This window comes from Sturnira hondurensis, unplaced genomic scaffold (assembly GCF_014824575.4).
Source record: "Sturnira hondurensis isolate 20B ecotype Veracruz unplaced genomic scaffold, ASM1482457v3 Scaffold0006693, whole genome shotgun sequence".
Taxonomy (NCBI): domain Eukaryota; kingdom Metazoa; phylum Chordata; class Mammalia; order Chiroptera; family Phyllostomidae; genus Sturnira; species Sturnira hondurensis.
The window spans coordinates 606,651-629,250 of record NW_028079324.1 but is presented as its reverse complement, the minus strand read 5'-3'; the positions used below and the strand labels follow the sequence as shown (position 1 = coordinate 629,250).

Below are 22,600 nucleotides of genomic sequence, written 5' to 3'. Positions count from 1 at the left end.
CTATGGATATAAATGTAAAGGTATAATATTGTCCTTTTCCCCCACATAGGTTAATTTGAATTAAAGTATTTTCTCTTTCTCTTTCTCTACTATAAATGTTTTTTTTTTTAATCCACACCCAGGGAGGGTGTACGTTTGATTTTAGAGAAAGAGAAAAGGAAGAGGGAGGGGGGAGGAAGAGAGCGAGAGATCAATTGGTTGCCTCCTGCATGCATCTGAACTGGGGATCGAACCTGCAACCTAGGTGTGTGCCCTGATAGAAGATCGAACTCATAAGCTTTTGGTGTACAGGACAATGTTCCAACCAACTGAGCTACCTGGCCAGGGCGATAAGTATGTTTTTAAAAAATCCTTTCTAAAATAGAAAACACTATACGTATGTGAGCTGCTGATCTAATAATTTTTCTTTCTTCTCATTTTCACCAGAAGGCTTTATGCCCTATCTGCCACACGAACCTTACCCCACTTAATTATTGTCCCTCCCCGAATGTGCACAAAGAGTAGTGTATCTTCACCTTCCTCTCTGGACTTCCTACCCCTGAACCAGAAAACATTTTCAGGTCTCCGGTTAAAAAGTAAATGACAAATACCCCTTTCATAATGTGCTCCACTGTACTTGTTTCTATCTGTGAAGGACAGAAGCCAGTTCCACATAATAGGAGCAGAAACCAACTGTATGAAAAGCGTAAAGACCCATTTCCCTTCCCAAACAGAAGGCTAGAACAGCAGCCCCCAAATGGACAGAAACTGAGGGAGAGGCCCAGGGCCAGGATCTGGAGTCCTCATCACACCGCAGACCTGCATGCCACTGTGGACCACCCCACCGATGCGCACTGGGGCCTTGCATCACCACTGCTACCAGGAAGGATTCTAAACAGCCCCTTGCGTTCCTCTGTCACTCATTCCGGGTTCAAACACTGAACCTCTGCTATAAGATTCCACACCGATCTTGGGAATCACCACCACCCCACTGCCATTGGAGAGTATGAAGGGCACTCAGATTCTGGGAACGCTCTCTTACTTCCCCATCCTAGTTATATCTCCATTTGAATCCCTCTCTTCAGTCACCACTTCTTAAACTCACATGTTCTCTGTTATCGCATCTCTCTCTCTCTCTTTTTTTTTTTTTTTTTTTTTGCTCTCAGTCCCTGTCGTTGCTCTAGGACCATCTTTGCTCAACAATGGCCTGTAATTAAAGCCACCGGATACAGGCCACCCGGCATTCATGGACCGCTGTCCACTTTCGCACTTTGTCCTCCTTTGGGGTTCCATGCCATTAATTTCACCTGAGATTAATGCCTTTCTGCTTAATTCTCATCTCTTTGGATTGCACTCTTTTTCGCCCGTACCTTCAATCCTGTTGTTTCTGAGGACCTTTCCTCCATCCTACCCTTTTTCCATTCTGTCCTGTAGCTCCAGATGTTAGGTCTCACTGTATCAATTAGAAGCCAACAGACAAAATGAAACCCAGCTGCAGAAACAAGGTGGAAATGTATCCATCTGTCATGCAAAGGGAATCTGCAACTAGGTAGGCTACTAATATTGTTCGATTAAGTTGGAGACCCCAGTTCCTTCCATCTCAGAAATCGGCCATCCCTTAGCGTGGCCCTTATCCTCATGGTCCAAGATGACTCTCAGGTCTCCAGCTACCACATCTGCTTTTGACATTGCAGGTGTGGAAGGGCAGAGACTGGGAGTTCCTTTACTCTTTTAAGGGCGCTGCATGGGAGGTTCACACAATACATTCGCTTACATCTCATTGACCGTAATTGACTCTCAGGACCATGCTGAGCTGTGATGGGCATTGGGGAATCTAGTCTCTGGGCCTCGCAGCTAAACATCTGGCCCCTGTTATAGAAAAAGGAAGGGAAGAACGGATCAGAGTGTGCACATAAGTGGTCTCCGTCACAATCACCTCTTGCAGTTTGGGCCCTAAATCAAATATTCAGTCCAAGATCAAGCTCCGGACTAGACCCACAGACCTGCCCTCCAGGGGAATATGTCCTCTTCCACACATGGAAGCCACCACAAAGTCAGCATATCCAACACCGAATATGTTCCATTCCTCCCCCAAATCTGAGTGTTGTCATTTTGGGCTCCCTTGCTCAAGCTAGAAACGTAAAAGCTATGAGAGTTAATATTAATGACACTGAGTTTTGTGTGCTTATCCTATGACATGGTCTTTGTTAAGTGTTACAAAGCATTTTCTCCTTTTGTCTTTGCCACGACTTAGTTTTAATGCCTCTTCTCTCCCCTGACTCCATGAGATAGCAAGCCAAGGGCAGTAGTATTCCGATGTCCACTTTACAATTGAATTGCAACTCAGAAAGATAAGGTGTTTGACCAAGGCTAATACAAGGCTAATACATCCTTACCAAAGGATGAAGAACTAAAAATCAGGGATCCCGACCCCAGGTCTGTGCCTTTTCCATTATGATCATATTTACCTATGTGAACAAAACAGCTACTAAGGATAAACAGAGACAGGACAAGTTAACAAGGGCGTGTTCCCATCTTCCTTTACTACTTCAACCAATCAAAGAGACTCAAGCATATATCTTAGATTTGTGCTTCCTCTCATATCTAAAGATAATAGTATCTTTGATGTATGTATGACTTTTTAGCGATATGGCATTTGGATAATAAGTAAAGAAAGGAGGCTAGAGAAGACTGAGTGAAGGGGAAGTAACCAGAGAGGAAAGCTGATCTATAAAACAGAAGATAGGGGAAGCCTTGAATGTGCATGTGGTTTGTGGAGAGTTTCAGAAATTTAAAGGGGCTGAAGCAATTGATGGATATGACAGAAATGGAACTTCTGGAATGTTCTGCAACCTGTAGTCCTTTATTGATAAGGAGATGTGAATTAAGATTAGAATTATTTTTTTAAAGATTTTATTTATTTATCTTTAGAGAGGAAGGAAAGGAGAGAAGGAGAGAAATATCAATGTATGGTTGCCTCTCGTGAGTCCCCTACTGGGAACTGCCCTGCAACCCAGGCATGTGCCCTGACTGGGAATCGAACCGCGATCGGATCGTGTGGTTCACAGGCCTGTGCTCAATCCACTTAGCTACACCAGCCAGGGCAAGATTAGAATTCTTTTTCCATGATCTTTTGTTGCTAGACTGGGTATGTGTCATGAGGGTCTTTGATTTTTATTAGGATTGCAAGTGAGAACCAAACTTTACCTTTATAAACTGAGATAATGAGGGTTTTCTTTAAATATTTTATTTATTTATTTATTTATAGAAAGAGGGGAAGGGAGGGAGAAAGAGAAGGACAGAAACATCAATGTGTGGTTGCCTCTTGTGTATCCCCTGCCGGGGACCTGGCCCACAACCCAGGCAGGTGCCCTGACCAGGAATCGAACCTGCAGCCTTCCACTTTGCAGGCCAGTTGCTCAATACACAGAGCCATACCAGCCATGGCACATAATGATGTTTTACTTGATCAGAATCTATCCTCGACAGAAATTAGCTGGTTTTTCCTACTGGTTTGTTTGATCTTTTCTTGCCAGTTAACATTTTCACTAGAGAATGAAAACCAAAAATAACTAGAGTGGAGGTCGGCTGAGTAAATAAATCTAACTAAATGCTAAGCAATAATCACCCATGCCTCCCACTTGTGTTTGTGTAGCATGGTACTTTTGTGTTTATATTTTTTATTTTGCTCTCTTTGGCAAATTTACTTAAATTATGTGAGCCTCATTTTACTCATTCAAAAACAAGGATAATAATACGTATCTTGGAGGGTTGCTGTAAGGGTTACAGATAATATAAATTAATTGGCTAGCCCTGTACCTGGCGTAGGAGTAGGAGATAGAAATTAGTCTGTGGTGATAGGACTTCTGGGAGTGAAGTGAGAAGCTCAACAAATCTACTCCCCTCCCCTCAAAAAACAATAAAACTGGACAAAGTATTTTATGACTCTAGAAATCAACCAAAAGCATATACCTAATTGGGAAGTGATTACGCATTGGAAAACTATTGAACTTTGAATACAAACTGGAGGAGGCTGTGGGGTTTGTTTCGGTTTCTTTTTCTTTTTCTTTTCTTTTTTTTTGGGGGGGCCAGGCATGGGGGGGTCTTGCCACACCCCAAACTCAGCATAGTCATAATATCAGCATAGTGTAAATATAGGAAAACCAGCAACTTCACTGCCCAAGGGACTGCCTTTATTCAGAGTCCAACAGAGTAAACCGCATGCGTACACAATATCAGTAATGGTAGCAAATGAATGGCCAGCTAGCAACTCAGCTGGCCTAAAGTGACTATCTTAGTTGGGACAAATACTTGACTAGAAGACTAGCCAGAAATTTTATCAGGGATATACAAGAAATACTAGCGCCATAAAGGTCTTGGACAGATTCTCTAAGTATCTATTGTAGGATGGCTTACAAACTGCCAGAACTTTGAATACATTTCCTAACACCTGGACAGATAGATCCATTGACAAAAATTGGAAATCCTACTGATTCCAAGTGTTTGAAGGCAACTGCTGGTCAGTCATTGCCTAATGACAACTAACCATGTATGTATGTATGTATGTATGTATGTATTTTTGCATTTTTCCACTATTGTTTATCCCCCCTTATACCCTCTCCCCCCATTCTGCTATCACCATGCTATGTCCATGTCCATGTCCATGAGCCTTTTTTCCTTTGTGCTTGGTCCCTCCACTTCCTGACCTTCCCCTGCCCCCAATAGCCGTCTTCCTGCTCTCCATCTATAAGTCTGTTGAGGGGTATTAGCAGTCCCACTGTGGGAAAACATCTCACAGGTATTGTTTAGGCAAGTTATTAAAACTTCCAGCGCTGGCTGGTGTAGCTTAGTGGATTGAGCGTGGGCCTGCGAACCTAACGATTGTGGTTCAATTCCCAGTCAGGGCACATGCCTGGGTTGCAGGCCAGTTCCCGGCAGGGGCCAGTTCCCAGCAGGGGATGCACGAGAAGCAACCATACATTGATGTTTCTCTTCCTCTCTCCTTCCCTTCCCCTCTAAAGATAAATAAATAAAATATTTTTTTAATTTAAAAAATTAAAAAAAAAACTTCCATAATAGAAATTCTGGGGTGTGGAGGGGAATTGGAATCTGGAGCTTCTTTAATATGCTAGTTAAAATGTTGATTTTTTTTCTAACAGATATATTTCAAAGAAATAGCAAACTATGATCCACACTCAGGGGAAAAGGCAGAAAAAAAAATTGTCTCCGAGTCAAATGTTAGATTCAGCAGGTAGAGACTTAAAAGCTCCTATTATAAATACCTTTGAGAACTGAGGAGACCCATTTTTAAATAATTAAGGGAAAGTATGATGGCAGTGACAAGAAATCAATAATATCAGTGTAGATACACAGTATTAAGGAAAATGGGGACAACTGTAATTGAACAACAATAAAAAAATTAAAGGAAAATTCCGAACTTGGCAAGTACCATAACTGAAGTGAAAACTTCACTAGAGTGGCTTGAGGACAGATTTCAGATAGCAAGAGAAAGCATCAGTAAGCTTGACGATAAAAAGAAATTCTCCAATCTGAAGAAAAGGGAGAAAAATGAATGGAAAAAAAAATACCAGAGACTTGGAGACCTGTGGGAAAATACTGTGTCCCTTAATGTGGGTCTTATGAGAGTCCCAGAAAGAAAAGAAGTAGAAAAGGGCGTATACACTGAAGCTCAGCAAACCCCAAACAGAATAAACCCAAAGGGCTTAATGCCTCAAAACAGCCAGAGAAAATTGACTTATTCTTTTACAGGAGAACATAATATGGTCAGTAGCTAAGTTCCCATTGTAAACAGGGGAGGCCAGAAGCATTGGAATGACATATTCCAAGTGCTGGAAAAAAATAAACTGCCAACCAAGAATTCTAGATTATCCCTGGCTGTTGTGGTTCAGTAGACTGAGTGCCGCTTTTGAATGAAAGGGTGCTTGGTTCAATTCCCCATTGGTGCCTGGGTTGCGAGCCAGGTCCCCAGTAGGGGACACCTGAGAGGCAACCACACATTGATGTTTCTCTCCCTCTTTCTCCCTCCCTTCCCTTCTCTCTAAAAATAAATAAAATCTTTGGAAAAAATACTCACCCAAGGATGTGTTTCCTGATTTTAGAGAGAGAGGAAGGGAAGAGAGAGAGAGAGAGAGAGAGAGAGAGAGACAGACATTGATGTAAGAAGCATCAATTGGTTGCCTTCCCCACACGCCCCAGTCAGGGATGAAACCCTCAACCTAGGTATGTGCCCCAACTGGGAATCAAACCCATAACCTCCTAGTATACCATATCATGTTCCAACCAACTGAGCCACCCGGCCAGGGCAGTAAATAAAGACGTTCTTAAATCAAAATATTTCTTGCTAGCTGGCTTGACTTACAAGCAAACACTGAAGAAACTCCTTCAGGCTGAAAGAAATGCTATCATTCTGTAACTCAAACCTAAGTGAATAAAGGGCAACAGAATTGATAGATATGTAGGTAAACATAAAAGATTGGCCAAATATAGATCTACTTTATTTTAACTTCTTTAAGACATACGGTTGCACAAAACCAATAATCATAACACTCTATTTTTGTTATGCATATAGCTGTGTGGAATATTATGACCACATCATCGGACACTGGTGGACCTTTAGTAAATGCTTGTGGCATTGTCATCATACATCTGCTGCACCTGGAGGTGGTCTCATGTGGTGGTGCATTTACTCACAGATTGTACTTTGACTCTGATTGTGTTTCCCCTGTGAGATGTGTTAAGGAAAGTTGTCAGAAGAGAGAAATAGAGCCGTCAACTTGACTCATCAGAATGCTCAGTTTAGATAGTCCCCCCGTGTACTCATGCATGCTTTACAAATACTTTTATGTGTATGAGTGTGTTGGCTTGGGCAAAATCCTGAGATAGGCATAGCAGTTCAGTATCAAAATTCTCCCCCCTTCCAAAAACAAAAAAACAAAAAAAAACCCTTTTTCTACCAATTATTGAATGCTGACTATTAGTCAAACCCTAGGCTAAAACTGGGCTTTGGGGGAATAAATTTCATTCACACAATCACACTACGAAGTGTTTATTGACCCAATTTTAAGATGAGGAAACTGAGGCCTGTAGAGATTAAGTACCTTGTCCAAGTTCACACACTCAGTTAATAATTTGCAGGGCTTAGCTTGGGACTTTTTTTTTTCCTTTGAGTGGTTTTCACTGCTGGGCTTCATGATTTCCCTTCTCATTCTCCACTTGTACCCACAAGTTGCTAATGTTTCATACGGAGAAATAAATGACTAGAAGCCTTGACATGTTGGACCTCTGAGGAGCATTTCATTTTAATAAGGCACGAGCTGTAGGCGAAATGAATGAATGTGTGATGATGTAACTCAAGCATGACTGTTTCTTTTTCTTAAGAAATACCTTCTATTTGAATTCTTCTGAAGTTGCTCAAATCACAAGATGCACAATTGCTTTATTTTCCTCAAACCAGCGAAGTGCTGTCTGGGAAAGACATTATTGGCTGAATCTCAATGGAGGCTTATTTTGGTTGCATTAGAAGTCACTCGATAAAGAAGGAAAAGAACACCGGGAAGAAAACAAATTTAGCAGAAGTGGTAGTTAACTTTGGTGGTATCACATCACAATTTCAGGAATTGGATGCCATTGTAAACAAGCTCTAGAAAGACTGTTTTAACAGCATCTCAGAATGTGGTTACGTTGTGGAGCTCACGGACATAGGGCGCTGGAAAAAGAAAGCTGTCTTTACATACCGTAAAACTGTCTTAGGTTATGTAAACGTGTGTTTATGGCTTAGAATAAAATTTCCAGTAGAACATTCTACATGGATTCAACAGTACTGCCATCAGGCCGCGTGGATGGAAGTGAGCACAATACCTTCTAGGAAACTGAATTAGGTGCCTCATAAAGTGTATCCATCAGGATGGCAATTCCGGTGTTGAAGATGCACGTGAAGAATGTTTACACGATTGTTACGTAAACTATGAATGAGTGTGATCTTTCTAATAAATTTTGTATCATTAAAAATGAGTATACGCAAATGCACGATCAGTCTATCTACATTTTCCCAAGCTTCTATATCACAGTCAATCAAAAACTTAGCATGGAACTTCTCATTTAGAAAATGGGGTAGTCACATTATATTTGGTTATATATAGTGTATAAACATCCAGGGCTTCGGTTTCTTTCCTGGGGATATTAAGGAAGGCAGTGCAAAGTCTGTATGGAATATTTAAGAGATTCAGAAGTAAAACTATTTAGCCCTGGCTAGTATAGCTCAGTGGATTGAGTGCGGGCCTGCGAACCAAAGTATCGCAGTTCGATTCCCAGTCAGGGCACATGCCTGGGTTGCAGGCCAGTTCCCGGCAGGGGACGCACAAGAGGCAACCACCCATTGGTATTTCTCTCCCTCTCTCCTTCCCTTCCCCTCTAAAAATAAATAAATAAAATCTTTTAAAATTAAAAAAAAAAAGTAAAACTATTTAGCACTTGGCCTGAAACACTTGGTAGATTGCCTCACTCTGAAATCATGTGAGTTTAGTCTTTTCCTCTTACTGTAAGAGTAGGCCTACAGAAAATGCTTATTAAGAGTTCACGTTAAATACATTGAAGTTAGCAACCCACTGGTCACTCCTCCTCTCTGATTATGCACATCTCTCCCTATAATACTATGTGCCTCCTGAATTGCATTAAGAGCATTTATAAAGTAAGAGGCAAAAGAGCCAATATTTCAAACAGAAGCCATCCTTTTCTTTAAAAAAGAGCTAAATGTATTGAACTGTCTCTAAAAGGTAAAATATGAGCACTTAATTGCAGCTGGGTAATGTTAAATATCCCATTCATTATTATTATTACTGCCACGTGCTTGAATAAATTCTCCCATGAGCATTAAGTGAGTAGGTAAACAAAGAAATAACACTTCATGCGATGGATGCCAATGTAAAGCACATTTAAACCATTCTGTCAGTAGACAAGCCTGGAAATGCTAACTGTGCTCCTTTGCTTTTCTGCCATCACCTGAATACATAAATTCAAATTGCAGCTTTTCAAACTTCAAATCGAGGATTTCGAAATTTCCGAAAACACATGCGCTTGAAAAAAGCAGGTTATAACAAGGTCCCGATGGGTTTGGGGCACCATCTTTTTTCTATTTCAAAGTATAAAAAAAAAAACAATCTAGACAAGAAATGACTACCAAATGTCATATTTAGAAACAAGATGCTGTACTTTTGAAATATTAAATATTCAGAAAAAAAGATCTCCGCAAGCATTGTGTAAAAAGAACGATTGTGACAAATAGCTTAGCCAAAGCTTCACTTTTGAAGTGATGATTTATTCTATCTAGAGCTCCTTAAGATTTTTCTAAATTAGCATACAGTTAATATCCATAAAATCACATGCAAGTCACTGCCTTTCAAAGTGATGCTGAAGGTTAATTAGAAAATGTACTTAATTATTTATAGTGCACGGATGAGTCCCAAATACTACTCGCAGTGTCCAAATACACTGCAAACATCAAAAATTTTGCAGCTTTATTCTGGTAACGCAGTAAATTTTCACCAGTTGATTTATTTACTTCATGTAATCCTTTTAAAAGTTACCCCTGACATTTATTTTTGTAATGTGGCCACATGATGCCTGTATTGCATGAACTGGAATAGCTAAGGCAGGAGAAGTGGTTAACCTACCAGAAGTAAACATTGTAAAGCTGCAGTGGTTGAAGTAGGGGTACCGCGGTCACAGAAATCCACAGAAGATCACCCAGCAGGACTTCATTACATAAGAAAACACAAAATACAGTGGATCCTCGGTTCTCCAATGTAATTCATTCTGGAAGGCTGCTGTAGAAGTGATTTGCTGGAACACCGAATCACGTCTGAAAGAGGCGTGACAGATCACGCAGGGATCAGCAGAAGAGGGTGTTCGGGTCAAGCACCACAGTTTTGTTTGACAACTGAGGTGTTTCTTTCATGAATCAGTTGGTTGAGAACCGGATTGTTAGAGATGGGAGACGTTTGAGAACTGAGGTTTGGCTGTGTCATCGGTGGGGAATAGTTTGTGCTGGGGAAAACGGCAACTTCTGAAAAATCCTTCAAGGACAGGAACTTAACTCTATACATTTAAGACGTATTAAGAATTTGTTCTCCAAGACCCATATCTATGCTGTCCACGAGAGATACACCTAAGAATGAAAGACACACACAAAGCAAATGTGAAGGGATGGACAAAGATACTTCATGCAAGTGGAAGAGAAAAATATTGGGTGGGTGCAAACACCTAATATCTAACAAAATAGACTTTGGGGGCATTCAACCCACCACCCGCTAGCTGCATGCAGCCCAGGATGGCTATGAATTCCGCCCAACACAAAATCATAAACTGACTTAAAACCTTTTTCTTGCCCATTACTTTTCATTAGTGTCTGTGTGGTGAATGTGTGGCCCAAGACAACTCTTCTTCCAGTGTGGCCCAGAGATGCCAAAAGGTTGGTCACCCCTGGAAAGACATAAATGTTAGATTCAAAACCATAAAAACCCTAAAAGAAAACACAGGCAGTAAAATATCAGACGTTTCTCCTAGCAGTATTTTTTTTTCTAATATATGTTCTTGGGTAAGGGAAACAAAAAAAAATAAGCAAATGAGACTACATCAAACTACAATGTGTTTTGCACAGCGAAAGAAACCATCAATAAAAAGGGAACCCACTGAATGGGAGAATATATTTGCCACTGATGCATCTGATAAGGGGTTAATATCCCAAATTTATAAAGAACTTCTAAAAGTCAACACCTCGAAAACAATCTCATTAAAAATGGGCAGAAGACCTGAATAGAAACTTCTCCAAAGACTACCTACTGATGGCTAGGAGACATATGAAAAGATGCTTGGGGCTTTGTGTGGAAAATGTGAAGGGATTAAGCAAAACAAACAAAGAAAAACTCATACACAGAGGCAACAGTATGTTGATACCAGAGGGAAAGGGGATGGGGGAAGAAGACAGTGTCATGGGGGGTGATAAGCAGTGATGGAAGGAGACTTGACTTAGGGCAGTTAAAACACAGTACAGTATACAAATGATGTGTTACCGAATTATATACTTGAAACCTTTGTAATTTATTTTTTTAAAGATTTTATTTATTTTTCTTTAGAGGGGAAGGGAAGGAGAGAGGGAGAGAAATATCAATGTATGGTTGCCTCTCGTGCGCCCCCTGCCGGGAACTGGCCTGCAACCCAGGCATGTGCCCTGACTGGGAATCGAACCGCGATCGCCTGGTTCGCAGGCCCGAGCTCAATCCACTGAGCTACACCAGCCAGGGCGAAACCTTTGTAATTTATTAACCAGTGTCCTCCCAATATATTTAATTAGAAAAAAGAATTCATCTTGTTTTTATGAACATGTTCGGATCAAGAATGAAGGTGAATACATAAATAATTGTAGGATGGTCACAATTTTCAGGATAATGTCAATGAAAGAAATAACGAAGGAAGAAATTGATAACATTTTACTTAGACACAAACCAAAATATATTTTTCTAGGCTAGAAGGGAAGCTGGAAATATATGGTCAATAAATATATTTTTAAGACATTGAAAATAGCTCTTACAAACAAGAAAATGCTGAGGAAAAAATGGGCAATTGACATAGCAGACAATTGCCACTGGAAATAGAAATAAAAAATATTACATGCACACAGAATTGTTCAACGTTTCTATTAATAAAAATGTAAAACACCTCTGTGACAAACTGGTTTTGTTCTATCAAGTACATAAATTGTAATGCTCCATGGCAGTAAACATGTGGTGAGACAGTTATTTTGAAGTGTGGGTGGAAATATATGGGCGTTCTTGCTACCAGCATGGCAAAGAAATTTAGTCCTCTTGTTAACTTTGCCTCCTTATTCTAAGGAACTCAGCAGATACGTGAGCCAAAATGCAGAAACACATGTATTTGTAATGGAGTTATTTATTATAATGAAGAATTGGAACCCAATGAAAAGTCAAATAACAGAAGAACGGTAAAATAGGGTGTACCCATAAATGGCTTATTACTCATCCTAAAAATCAATTTTTTCAGAGAATAATTAATGACCTAACAAAATACAGTAGAATATTAAATGAGGAAAACAGGTACAGAATATTTATAGAGAGAGTTTGATCCCAATTAAAGATATAAATCTCAGACAGATACCATAGGATCTCACCTTGAACAGGAGCCTAAACAACAAAACAAACAAGCAAGCAAAATATAACCAAAGACATTGAAATAGAGAACAGGCTGACAGGGACCAGAGGGGAGAGGGGAGGGAATTTCAGGGGAAAGGGGGAAGGATTCACAGGAACAAGTATAAAGGACACATGGAAAAAAACTAACATGGGTGGAAATGAGAGGGAGGTGGGGAATACTGAGGGGGGTGGGCTGGGATGGGAGTAAAAGATAGAAAACTGTACTTGAACAATAATTAAATAAATATATATTTTTAGAAAATCTATAGATGATTTTAGTGTGTTGTAGAACTAGGTACCTGAAACCTGCATAATTTTGTTAATCAGTGTCACCCCAATAAATTCAATAAAAAGGAATAAAAAAAGATATAAATATTCCTTACAATGAAGTACATCTTCCTTCTTTTTGTTTATTGGGTTTTCGCTTTTTTTCCCTGAAATCATCAGTTTCTAGATGAAGATTGAGAAAAGCCTTACCCATCAGTCCAGGTTTTACAAATGTAATTAGATGCTTAGCAAGTTTTTACTTGACTAAAATGAAGAAAATCGGTAGCAATTTTTGCTTTCAGTATTGGTTGCTTTCAGTATTCAGGACACTGTGCAACATAACCTAGGGTCAAATACTAACAAGGACAAAGGTTTGCAAAGAGAGCACATAAGAGAGAAAGATGAGGCAGAGTAAGAACCACCCTGAAATCTAGACCTAGAGAATTGAACTGGCTTAGAAATGTTATTTTTTTTTAAATGTTTTAGTTGCTGTTCAATTACACTTGTCCCCAATCCCCGCATTATGTTCCTCTGCCCTACCTATCCCCGCCTTCCACATTCAATCCTCCCCCACCTCATTGTCCTTGTTTATGGGTCCTTTATACATATTCCTTGACTTGACCCTTCCCCCTTGTCCCCCATTATCCCTACCCACCTCCCCTCTGGTTACTGTCCATTTGTTCTGTATTTCCATGTCTCTGGTTCTATTTTGCTTGCTTGTTTGCTTTGTTGATTAGGTTCCATTTGTAGGTAAGATCATATGGTATTTGTCATTGTGGTTTTCATTTGCATCGCTCTGATGGCCAGTGATGCTGAGCATCCTTTCATATGCCTATGGCTTAGAAATTTTAAATAAATAATGTTGCGAACCACTCTGCCTGGTTTTAGGAGTTGTCACTGCCCCCCATGGCTAAAGCTGAGTGAGCGACCTCTGGAATGCGAGCCACTAAGGAGACAAAGCTCGTCTCTGCTTCATCCCCAGCCCCCAATGCTTGGTCAGTTAGTCAGAGACGGGTAAGACCCCTCAGAGGAGGGGCATCTTAAGCCAGACACGATCACTTGGGAGACCATCATGGAACGACTCGGGGGGTGGGGGGGCTGCAACAAAGAGGGAGTGATGAACCCTCACCCCTAGGCTATTCCGACATAGCCCGAGTCCCCATGTCCTCTAGGAGAAGCACTTCCTGGCTCTAATCCACTTAAGCCTGAAAACCTGTGATGGGGAAGGCAGCACAGCCCTTTACCTGCTAGAGCAGGATCCCAGGTGATCAGGCCTGAGAAAGAATGTGTGAAATCCTGTGAAACCTGCTTAGTTTAGAATGCTCTCACTTAAATGATAAGGGTCCAAGCAAGAAGTTTGTTCCTCAAAATTTTATGGCTCACTAGCTATCTGACCCTGACTGAGAATAAGCCCTCATAGTTCTTTGAATGCTATCTATTGTTTGATCCTTACCTATATTCTTGTACAAACGAACCCAATAAAAGCCCCTTGAGGAAGGGGCTCTTGGCCCTTCTCCTCTGAGAGAGTGGCCACCTTTCCTCCCCAAGCAGATCATGTCTTGGTAGTTTCACTTTCATCCGTGGTGGACAGGGGTACTTTGCAGGCAAAGTTGCCCCCACAAAATAACAAATGTCTATAGTGGGTTTTTTCCTTCTTCCAGAATTGCTTCTAAGTCCAGAGTCAGGGAAAATGGCACTGTCCCACATTCTAAACCAAGCTGCCAGCAACTGAGACCAGCCGCTTCTCCATAGGGCATACTGAGAAGTCACAGCACTACTGTGTCTCCTACCAGTGATTTCCAACCTCCTCTGTGCCCCATGTCCCAGTCAGTTATTAAGAGGACCAACCAAGGATGAAATAGCTTTGTGAGGAGTGCAGTGTTTATGCTGAGGGTCAGTTTAATGTGCTCGCAGTTGGAGTAAATATCATCTACTCAGCCAGATAAAGGGGGGAGCACTGTTAGACCAGAACACAGAATCCAGTCCCAGATGACCCAGGATCGAACACTGGATTGACTACCGATGAGCTGTATGACCTTGGGCAAAATAGTAAGCATCATTTTCTGTCAACTGTACATGAAAAACTAGTGGTCCTTTCATGGTGGTAATGCGATGAGTTGATTCTACATTCAGTGGCCACCGTGTAGTAAATGCTCAGTAATTAGCTCGTGATAGTAAGCTCTCTTTTTATCCACCCATCCTGTTGAATCTCCTTCTATACTTTAAATTTATCCTGTCTTCTCCTTTTCCTTTGTTACATCTTCGTGATCTGGACTATGATAGCCTGCCAGTTTTGATAGTCCCATACCGGATTCTTCAGTCTCTCGTTTTACCACCTTTACCTTCATTGATTCTCTGCAAAAGAGCCAGAGTGAGCGTGATGAAAAATCTTTCTCTACTTGAAGCCTTTAAGTAGTTTGTCATGTAGGGATTAAAACAAAACCTTCTAGGTGCTTCATAACCTGGGCTCCGACCACCTCACCAACTTTATGTCCTGACCCTTCCCCCAGTAAATCTTGTGTATTTCACTGACCAGAAATATTAGCAATAGACATGAATGTAAGCATCCTTACTTTATGCGATAGTAAAAGTTAAAAAGTGAAAGTAACATCCTCTTATGTTAGCAAAAGTCCAACATGAATTCCAATGGAAGTTAGATGCCAAATCTTTATTGACTTTATTAATAGAAAGTAAGCTCAATCATCAGGCAGATAATGCCAGTAATACCAATATCTGTTTGTAATTACAAAGTAAAGATAACAGTTAAAATGTGATTACATTATGCAATTTTTTTTCAAATCCTGAAACAACCAGCCACTTGGTAGCAGCCAAAAGAGCCTGATTCATTATGCCAGTGGTGAGAAGGTGTGCAGACTAACCAAATTTCATACATTCTAATTTGCAAAATTTATCACATTAACATCACTGAAATCAGGATGGGTTTTACAATCTGTGCTGGTCAGACCAGATGTGGTTTAGAAGGAAATCCAAGAAACAGCAAGCAGTAGAGCCCCATTAAGAAATGCTATGTGGACTCTGGCTGGCGTAGCTCAGTGGATTGAGTGCTGTCCTGCAAACCAAAGGGTCGTGGGTTCGATTCCCAGTCAGGGCACATGCCTTCATTGCAGGCCAAGTCCCCAGTAGGGGGCACACAAGAGCCAACCATACATTGATGTTTCTCTCCCTCTCTTTCTCTCTTCCTTCCCCCCTTCTAAAAACAAATAAATAAAATCTTTTAAAAAGAACACCTTCACAACTTCTAGACCTAGTACACAGATACCATAGCCTACCAAGTTTACACATCAAAATCTTTTTAAAAAATACTATGTGGCCAACAAGATGATAATGTGTGGAAGAAGACAGGCAGCGAAGAGAGACAGCTCTTACTCTGAAGGCCAAAGTCATTCAGGAGAGTCAGGCCCTAAATAGGAGGCAGTTTTACAGTACCTCACCAATATTTTCACTTACATTTTATGTTTTATGTATATGCAAGAGGAATATATGACAAGGGATAACTGTCATAGATTAATCAGCATGATTCCTCACTCCAGCCCATCCTAGTATTTACTGGGGGGTGCCATGACCTGCAACTGAACGCATATTAGATTTGGTGAAATACTGTAGTGCACATTGGTGAGTGCATTAGACCTGTATGCCTGAGGAAAATAAAAGTCCTATACATCTGTTACATTTCATGATGAAAAATCATATTTAACCACATGGGAAAATTTTTACAATATACTACTAAGCAAAAAGAAGGTTTCCATGCAGCATGGCAATTATCCGCATTACAGGAATACGCACACACATGTACACACATAGGTATGAGAACTAAAAGCATGTGTTCAAAAGTAAACCATATAGTGAGATTATAAGGAGTTTTTGTTTTCCTCTTTGCATACTTCTAAAAGCCTTTCAGAGATTTATACAATGAAAATGTATTACTTTTGAAATGAAAATTTCGATCTGTAAAACTAAGGCAAACTGGTGGGATGGGGAAGAGGGAATAAAATGTGTCTGACCTTACATCTAATACAAAAAAGGGGAGGGGGATTGTATCGCAATGAATGGGGAAGATTTTTCTAAAAACCAAGTGCCTGCAAGATCGAAAAGAATGATGGCAAAATGCATTCATGCATACAAGTGATTTATTTAGCACTTCCCTTGTGTCCGACTTTGTTCTGCGAGCAAAGCTTGTAGGAATAACTGAAACAGACAAAACTCCTTGCCCTCAGGAAGCTGAATTTCATGTGTGTGAGACAGACAACACAAAGAACCAAACTGCAGTGTATGTTAGTTTCTAGAAACGAAAGATAAAAACAGGGAGAAAGCATAGGACTTTTGAGGGGGGAGGCCATTTTAAGTAGGACTTCCTGGGGAATCCCTGGAGGAGGTGAGGGAGCCCCGCCTGTTTGCTATTCCAGGAAAGGCCATCCCAGGCAGAACAAGCAAGTGTGAAGGCTCAGAAGTGGGGACCCATCCGGCGCAGACAAGCGCAAAACAAGTTGGGCACACCGCAATATACCAATCTAGCATCTGAGAAATGTGCACTTGAAACCTCTACGGTCCTATCAAGCAGTGTCACCCCAATGCATTTAATTAATTTTAAAAAGACAAGAGGAATGGAGTATAGATGGAAATAAAGCCAGGGAGGAAAGGGGAGGGGAGTAGCCGATTTTATAGGTCAGTGCTGTTTAATAGACACATTAGGTGAGCCACATACCAAATGTAAATTCTTCTAGGTGACACAGTAAAAAAAGTAGAGACAGGAAATGAATATGGTACAAATGTTATTATCGCAACCTGTACATACTATCAAAAGTACTAAGGAGATATTTTCCTGTTTTGATTTTAAAGAGAGTTTTATTTTTTTTATAGCAGTTTTAGTGAGATGAAGGTACAGAGATCATTTTTTCGTACTAAGTCTCTGGAATCTGATGTGTATTGTATACTTACAGTGCATCTCACTGCCACCGGCGTCACTTTGGGTGTTCAGGAGCCACGTGTGGTGGTGCCTGCCATTTGGGACAATACAGACCTAGGGCCTTGTAAAACACTGTAATCACTGTGTCATTCACTGTGAATGGATTGGGAAGCCATAAAAGAGTTCTGAGAGCCACAGCGACATAATGTGACTTGGGTTTTCAAAGTCTCTGCTGTGCTGAGAATAGAGAAGAGAATGGCCCCTCCCACACCCCAGAAAAGACTTTGGACAAGCTCTTAGTAGAGAGCAAATCTGAGTATAGGCGAGCACGGATCTCGTAACGGGATCTGGTTTGGGGAATGAATGCAATTGTGGTTTCCCCGATACACTGTCTCTGTACCGGCTGTGAATGAGACAGACTGTCTTATTCCCAGGCATAGGGATCTCTCTTCGTGCCTCAAGACCCGGTAGACCACTACCTTCTCTAGGACATACCTCCAGAAATAACTTACCCTCTTACAATATGTTATCACAGCCCTTGGTCCGTATGCTTGTTTCCTCTCATAGACTGTGAGATCCTGAAGACAAGGTGCATATAACATAGCTATCTTAAATTCTAATGCCCAGTCCAGGTCCTGGAAGTTAGCAAGCTCCCAATGAGTATCTGTTAACAGGAAGCGAAAACAAAAATTTTTAGCTGAACATCCCCCCGATGAAAACAATCTAAGTGTCCATCAACTGCAACATATTGACCTATTTATGCAATTTAAAACTCTACTGCCAGGAGAATAAGCAAATCAAACTACACACAACATGAATGACTATTGTAAACTGTACGCTGAATGGAAGGGACAAGATACAAAAGAGTATGTACCATAGGATTCCACATACATAGTGTTTATTACAGACAAATGAGTCCGAGTCGACAGGATGCTGATTACTCTTGCACACAGTGACCATGAGGGGCAAATGGGACCTCTGGGCTTCTGATAACCTTCTAGTTCTTTTTCTGGCAATTTGGTGTGTCCAATTTTTAAAACTATATTGAGCTCTACAGTTATATATGAACATTTTCTTATATGCATATTATACTGCAATTAAAAGCTTACACAGAAGAGAGAGATATAGCTCCCAAAAGGCAGCAAAACAAAAAAACAATTGTAAATTATTTCAAGTGCAGGTCATTTTGCTCAACTGTAAAAGTGTTACAATTCACTATGTAAGAATAAACTTATGGCTAATTGAATAACATAGAGCGTATGCATCTTTATAATTAAAAACTTCCGCTAGTACAGCATATGGTGAGTATTTTAAATCAATTTTCCTCTTGCCTCAAAAAGCATTGTGAGCCATAATTTGGAAAACATTGGAACGTGTCCTGATTAGTGTTTTTATTTTAATTCCCTTGTTTTTACCCCTCCCCTACAACTTTCCAGACAGGTGTACGGTAAGCATTTTAAAACAGGCAACTTCATATTATATATTTACACCAAGGCAGTGGTGCCCACCCTGGGGCAGTCCTGCCCCCGAGGGGTTATGTGGCAGTACTCGGGACATTTTTGGTTGTCAGAGCTTGGGAAGAGGCCAGGGGAACAGCCCCTCACGATAAGAATTATCTAATCCCAAATTTCAGTAGGGCTGAGGTTAAGCCACACTGTTCTGGCTTAATGAAAATGATGTTGGAATTTTAAATTGAGAATTCTTTTTTTACCAAAGAATTAAGCTCCTACTTGAGAGGTTTTTTTTTGACATGTTGAAATTGCTTCGCCCAAAGTGAGTGAATTTCCTGAAAAAATTGTATTAGCGCCTTTTAAATTGCTTACATTTCTTGAAAGTGTGTGCTGTGTGTGTGTGTGTGTGTGTTGTTTTGTTTTCTTAAAAGGAAACTTTGAGAAATATGTTGTTTGTAACAATTCTATTCTTCTTCCTCCAGGCTAGAAGAACAAAAGAATATCTTATCAGAATTTCAAAGAGATTTAAATGAATTTATTTTGTGGTTGGAGGAAGTGGATAACATTACTAGTATTCCACTTGAACCTGGAAATGAGCAGCAGCTGAAAGAAAAACTTGAACAAGTCAAGGTAATTTTATTTTCTAAAATCCCCCAGGGCCCACTTATATAAAGAGTATATAAATCTATTTTGTAATCTATTTAACCATTGATTTCCTGCACATTAGGTTATTGATAGTTCCTCACTAGTGTTTCTCACAACTTTACTTTGTCTCAATGCAGTGTTTTCCAATGCATATATACGTTTAAGAATGTGTGTGTGAGCATGTGTATGTATATGTATATACACATGTACACTACAGAGCAGTATTTTAAACAGATTTGAAATTAATTTTAGCCTTGCAGAAACCAACAGCTCCCAATTATTTTAAAAATTGGGAAGAATTGTCATAGGAATAAATCCCCTTTCTTAGGGAAGATCAATCCCACTACTTCAGCCTCTAATTAACAGTGTTCACCTTGCCTGGAGCAATGTTTTGTTTTGGTTGGTTTGGGGCGGGGGCCTTGGTGGTGGTTCACCATCTAATCTGGTTGAATAGACATCCAGTTCATTCAGGTTGCTTTTCCCACCTTCCCACTGTCTTGTCTGCCTCACCTGCAAGGTGACTGACTGACATGCTCTAATTGTGCAGTTGGATTAAGTTTCGCGGTTTTAGTTTTAGGAAAGAAAATCTTTTTGATCTGTTTTACTTGAAATCTTGAAGGGAAGCTGAACAGGAAAGGGAAATTGACATTAATCATCCCCTATTTTGTGCTAAGTATTAGGTGTATTTACATCTGCTACTTTATTTAATCCTCATCTCATGCTTTCAAAATGGTTGCTGTTAGCCTCATTTGCAAGGTCACGCGATCAAAGGTGAATGGAATGGCTCCTTTATCAGCGATTCACTGGCTTTGCACCTGCAAATTAGAATCCGGTGTCAACCACCGATTTCTGTGCAACAAATGTACACCTGAACAAAAGATAAAAGTATGAAAATGATCACCCAATTCCGTAAACCAAAATACTGAGCCCCTACAACTCTATGTCAGATATTGCACTCGGTATTTGCAATTCACAAATAAAAAGTCCATTCTTCACTCGAGAATGGTTACATCATGGGAAAAGGAACCCATGACATAATCTGTTCTTGAAAACTCATCTTTCCTAGATGTAGCCAGTGTCATATGTAGCAATGTAATTGATAACTCATTTTAGAAACATGTTTAGCAGCATTTATTAATAAATGCGCATTAATTGTTCTTATTACATCAGATCAGCACTGTCCCATAGAAATTTTTGTGATGATGGAAATGTTCTACATTATCTGTTTCAGTAGCCACTAGCTGTATGTGCTGTTGGAGTACTTGCGAAGTGTCTAGTGAGGGTGTTTATTTTATTGAACTTAATTTGAAATTAAGTAGCATCACGTGGCTAGTTGTTCTGCATGAGACACTGCCGCTTCAGATGACACAAATACATAAAAGACTGCTGTGAGAACCATGGTGGTTTTGTAGATCTTGGGAAAAGGCATTTATCGTGTGGTGCTGAATGAATAAGAGAAATTTGAGGATGTGGAAGTGTCAAAAAAAATGAATGGAACTCTCCAACTTTGAATCATAGTTCTGTTGCTTCCTACTTTTTTGTCCTTGGGTCTGGTACTTTCCCTGGCTCTTGGTATGTAACCTCTCTGTCTCAGATTCCTTCTATGTCAGATGAAGATAATAAGGTCTACCTTCTAGGATTATTATGTGAAATTTAACAGGTAATGTATGTGGAGACCTTAGCACAGTGCTTGGTACCTGGTTTGTTCTCAGTGTTGGTGATCTCTTAGTACATGATAATGCAGTTTCACAGTCAGTGCTATGTTACAGCGTGGAGGCTCCATGTCTAAGAGGATGATGAATTTACCCAGACTGTTCTATTTCTGCTACAGATGTGTTTTCACACTCCTGACTCTGCTTGGGGTATTGTTTTAGAGCTTATATTGCATGACATTTTTCTGTTGAAAAATCTATCAGAGATAAGATCCTGGCCCTTTCTAGGATGGGTTCATCCCCTTGAAAGTGAGTGTCTCATTCTACCAGCTCTGCGTTCTGCAGGAAATTGTTGGTGTTTGAGGTAGCAGGGGGCCTTGGGTCAGGTTGTGCTTTGATAGATTAATCAATAGAGATAAAGACACAGTGGTTGGCACGGCGCTGGAATTCACTTTGAAAGTTGTTGCATGTGTCTCTTTCAGTTACTCGTGGCAGAGTTGCCCCTGCGCCAGGGGATTCTGAAACAATTAAATGAGACTGGAGGAACAGTGCTTGTCAGTGCTCCCATAAGCCCAGAAGAGCAAGACAAACTTGAAAAGAAGCTCAAGCAGACAAATCTCCAGTGGATAAAGGTTAGACATTAATAACCCTCTCTCCTGCCACACGCGCTCAACGTTGCAAGTGTTTGCATTTGTTTTGTTTCATGGTTGTTTTACGGGCGGGAGTGGACATGAGGGGCTGATGTGTGGATTGTGTTTTGTCATTGTTTTTGAACCTGACCATTTGCTTTGGCCACTCGACTTGCTGTGGGTGGAAGGCATGGTGATGGGGAATGATGGTACGTGAATGACCAAATGCCAAAGTATACAACATTGTTATGTTGAATGAACTATTCCAAACAGTGACACTGGAAAGAGAGAAACTTAATTAACTCAGTGTTTGGGTCTATTAATATACTGACAGCATTCAAGCAAGGTGGAGGTGGTCAAGTTCAACATGTATCATAAATTGAAAATACCTCAATGCATAGTGTAAGTGTAGACTTAACCAGTGCTAAATGGATGCTAACCTTCTCCAAAAGGGTTTTTGGTCTTATTTATTTATTTATTATTTAATTATTTACTTAATTACAAAATGAGTGAGTCTTTATCTTCTACCTGAGACCATTTTTAAACGCAGTATTTAAAATGTTTATCAAAGTAGTGCATACTTACTCTTTAAAACAAAGTGGTGCATATGAATGAGTGTATAATGAAAAGAACATCAATTAATTTCTCACTGTTAATCAAAAGATGGTTGGCCTGGCTGGTGTAGCTCAGTGGATTGAGCGCGGGCCTGCGAACCAGAGGATCGCAGTTCGATTCCCAGTCAGGGCACATGCCTGGGTTGCAGGCCAGTTCCCAGCAGGGGTCTCACGAGAGGCAACCATACATTGATGTTTCTCTCCTTCTCTCCTTC

At 40.3% G+C, this 22,600-nt stretch overlaps 1 protein-coding gene across 1 annotated transcript in view; it reads left to right on the top strand.

Annotated features, from left to right (window-relative positions):
• The window catches only part of DMD (dystrophin), a 1,607,686-nt gene that overhangs the window by 1,016,030 nt on the left and 569,056 nt on the right, over positions 1 to 22,600 (top strand). Inside the window, exons 45-46 of the mRNA XM_037050278.1 lie at positions 19,328 to 19,475; positions 21,625 to 21,774. Of these exons, the coding sequence (XP_036906173.1) occupies positions 19,328 to 19,475; positions 21,625 to 21,774 (298 nt within the window). The remainder of the gene's footprint in view (positions 1 to 19,327; positions 19,476 to 21,624; positions 21,775 to 22,600) is intronic.